This window comes from Vigna unguiculata, chromosome 11, assembly GCF_004118075.2.
Source record: "Vigna unguiculata cultivar IT97K-499-35 chromosome 11, ASM411807v1, whole genome shotgun sequence".
NCBI classification, from domain to species: Eukaryota; Viridiplantae; Streptophyta; class Magnoliopsida; order Fabales; family Fabaceae; genus Vigna; species Vigna unguiculata.
The window spans coordinates 33,921,314-33,924,620 of record NC_040289.1 but is presented as its reverse complement, the minus strand read 5'-3'; the positions used below and the strand labels follow the sequence as shown (position 1 = coordinate 33,924,620).

At 34.6% G+C, this 3,307-nt stretch overlaps 1 protein-coding gene across 2 annotated transcripts; it reads right to left on the bottom strand.

The window, feature by feature from the left end:
- Positions 1-395: 395 nt before the first annotated feature.
- LOC114169016 lies at positions 396-2,194 on the bottom strand. Of its 2 annotated transcripts, none has more exons than XM_028054025.1 (2): positions 1,286-2,194; positions 396-839 (listed from the first exon to the last, which is right to left on the bottom strand). In XM_028054025.1, the coding sequence occupies exon 1, from the start codon at positions 1,980-1,982 to the stop codon at positions 1,290-1,292; it is 693 nt and encodes a 230-aa protein (XP_027909826.1). In that variant the 5' UTR covers positions 1,983-2,194; the 3' UTR covers positions 396-839; positions 1,286-1,289. The 2 variants fall into 2 exon arrangements, with proteins under 2 accessions (XP_027909826.1, XP_027909825.1); XM_028054024.1 differs by having other exon boundaries at positions 396-823.
- Between the last annotated feature and the right edge of the window lie 1,113 nt (positions 2,195-3,307).

The following is a 3,307-nucleotide window of genomic DNA, read 5'->3' as shown; positions in this document are numbered from 1 at the left end:
TTAACACACCTTTAAAAATGAAAAAAATGTAATAATTGTGTTAAATGATTTTTAAATGCTAAATTACAATTTACACTAACATTTTGAATTTTGAATTTTGAATTACTTTGACATATTCTAACTCAAATTCATTTGAAATAAAATTAATATTGTTAGATTAAGAAAATTATATTTATTTATTTTTAAAATTTAGAAATACAAGATATAAAAAATTGAGATAAAAAATAAATTTTAATTTTACCTTAAATTTAAGAACAACAACGATATTTAATTAAAAGATATATAAAAAATAAAAATAGATGAAATAGCAAAAGATGAAATAACTTGTTGTGAGAGGTTATAATTTTTATGGAAGAAAGACAGAAGAAGAAAATGTAGATGGAAGCAACCCCCACTTGCCAAAGAGAGAAATAAATCATAGCCCCATTTTTCTGTCACATCACATCACATGCAGAGAGACCATTGAATCGAATTCAATTCCCTAAACTGCACAATTCGCAGTGTTCATAATCAAAAGTTATAGCAGCTTGGGGGGTCGTACCTTCTAACTTCTATTCCAACACAATAACCAAAAAATAAAAACAAAAATAAATTAAAAACCCTTTCTACCTTACTTTCTTTCCAAGTCATGTGTGAAGTTTGAAGCCGACAACATACATTGTTCTCGCAGATCAAATAAATAGAACTATAGAATTCCAATAACTTAAAACACATGCATTTTCGCAGCCACAACAACTCCTGTTTCTTTGTCTCCCCCATTTCCAAAACCACTTCCATAACGTAGCTGCAAACGGCTTTCTGGAAGAATCACCATGCATTCATGCTTCAAAACAAACACACTAACGTTTTAAATTATTCACCAAAATTTACTACACTATTTTTTTTTTCTTCTTCAAGTTTATCATTGTCCTTTACAATGTAATGTCATGTCATGAGAAATAATATTACGATGTGCAATTATTCATAATCTGCAACTCTTTCAGTACGATAATTCGGTGTTACGAAGCATCACGACAACATGCGAAACCTATGCCTACCATGTTCCTCTTTAGCAACTCTTTCATTCCTATTTTCGATGGCTTAATTAATTAATTAATTAATTAATGAGAAGAAGAAAAAAATAAAATCTCAAAACGGTATGTCGTTTTCATTGGAAGCACTTTTTTTTTACCTTACGTAACGCAGACTTTTTTTTCGACGATAAACCTAGGTGTAATAATAACAATGATAGTGATGAATAAATGAATAAATAAATAAATAATAGAAAAGGAATAATAAGCTTTACCGTTTTACGTTGTGGATGACGACCTAAGAAGTCGTTTTGTGAGGTGTGAGGTTGACGACGGTCTCTGAGAACGAGTGGCGCGTTTCAACGGTTCGACCACCGAGTCTCTGAACCGGTACGGCAACGCTTGGTTCCTCCCTCGCTTGGACCGGACCACCGGTTCTCTCTCCTCCAAGACGTCGCCGTATATATCAACCACCACCCACCTCTCTTTCCGTTTCTCCGGACTCGCTCGCTGAGTCGTTGACTCGGTACCGAGTCCCCTCTCTTCTCCCGAGTCAGACTCGTCTTTTCCAGAGACCACTCTCGCCGCTTCTATAAGCAAATCGAGACAATTACTATCGCGCCCCTGAAACGACGCCGTTTGAACGTCGTTAACTTCATTGTTAAGATTTTGGTTGTCCCCGTCGGGTTTCTCTGAGAGTTGAACGCTCTTCTCCGGAAACCCTTCTTCTTGCCGTTCTTCGTTGCTGTTTTGAAGCGTGGCGGAGGCGCTGTCGCTTCTAGAAGATTCCGATTCCGTGAGGGGAGAGAATCTGAGATTCAAATCGATGCCAACCCCTTTGGTGGGGAAGGGTTCTTGATGTTCTTCTCCTTGTTCTTGTTTTTCTGTGAAGGGTGGAGTGGACGAAATTATGCGCAGAATCTTGAAGAAACACATTTGGGTCTTCGAATAACCGCGGCACGAGGAAGCCATGGGAGCAAAGAAGAAAGCTTCTTTTTTTTTTCTCAGCGGTTTATCGCATGGATCGAGTTGTGGGTGAAATCTACGATTTGGTGTGAGTGTTAGAAAATTTCTTTCCTAAATGGCAAAAAGATTCTAGACAGTAACACACTACATAGTTTATTTCTTAGGTTTTCTCAAAATTAAAATTACTCCCTTTTGTTGGAGAGAGAAGGTGACAACAGGGATAGTTTTTTTTTTTTTTTCTTTCTCTCCTTCTCGTTCCTAATTTTATTTTATTTGCTTCTTACATTTTAAAAGAATATACATATTTAAAAAAATAATAATAACACAAATAACTGTTTAAAGATGATAATTTAAACACAAGAATTGTTTTAATTTAAACATGACGCAATACATTCTGACGATAATTATCGGTGGTATTTGTTTTGTTTGATAAGGTATCTGACACTGTACGGAAAATATGAGATTTGTTTTTCCAGATGAAGTACAGGATTTTCATGGAATGAACTGAGGAGTTAGTCTGAAAACAAAGCATTTAGGATTTAATTTATTTTATTTTGTGATTGAAAATGTTGTTTGGGATGTAATGTTAATGAATGTGGCTTTTGTGCAGTTGAGGAAGGTTGTCGGAGTGTAATTGGGCTGAGAAAACGTGTCATGGTTGTTCCAATGGGATGTGACACGTGGCAAACTGGGATTACTGAGAAAAGAAAAATAGAAAAAGAGTCTGCAACTGGCCTTGGCCCCCCCTGCATGCAGTGTGCAAATAATAGTTCTTTCCTCTGTCTCTCTTCTGAACTCTTATGTTATGCCTCAATCTAACGTCAACCATATTCATCACCGTCACCATCATCATCATCATCTTCTTAACCTTTTTATTTACTGATTCATCAACCATTTCAAGAGATTGTTTATGATGCATGCAAAAGTTTCGATTCAATCTAGTGCCTCGTAGAGAATGGACAATGAAAAGTAGATGCCAACATGGACTTAGTCTGTAGGGCAGAAAAAAATATGGACTTAGTCTTTAGGCCAAAAAAAATATGTGACGGGTCAGGACAATGAATTCGTTGAGTTCGTAGAAATTTGGTTCGTGAAAGTTCTTAACTTGCATGAGTGACTTATCAACCTATTTCAAAAAAATTTGTATTTATATATATTAATTAATTTTTTTTTACTTCTTCATGAATATTCAAAATTCTTTTATGATTCAAAAAAGTATTATGTATTTTTAAATGTACTAGAATTTGAATTTAAAGAATATATCGTCATGTCAAAGTACAAATATAATAAATATGATAAAAATGACAAATTATCAATTTATTATCAACTCT

Excerpts from the sequence above, each read along its gene's own strand:
- LOC114169016 (XM_028054025.1), bottom strand. The coding sequence starts at position 1,982 with ATGGCTTCCTCGTGCCGCGGTTATTCGAAGACCCAAATGTGTTTCTTC.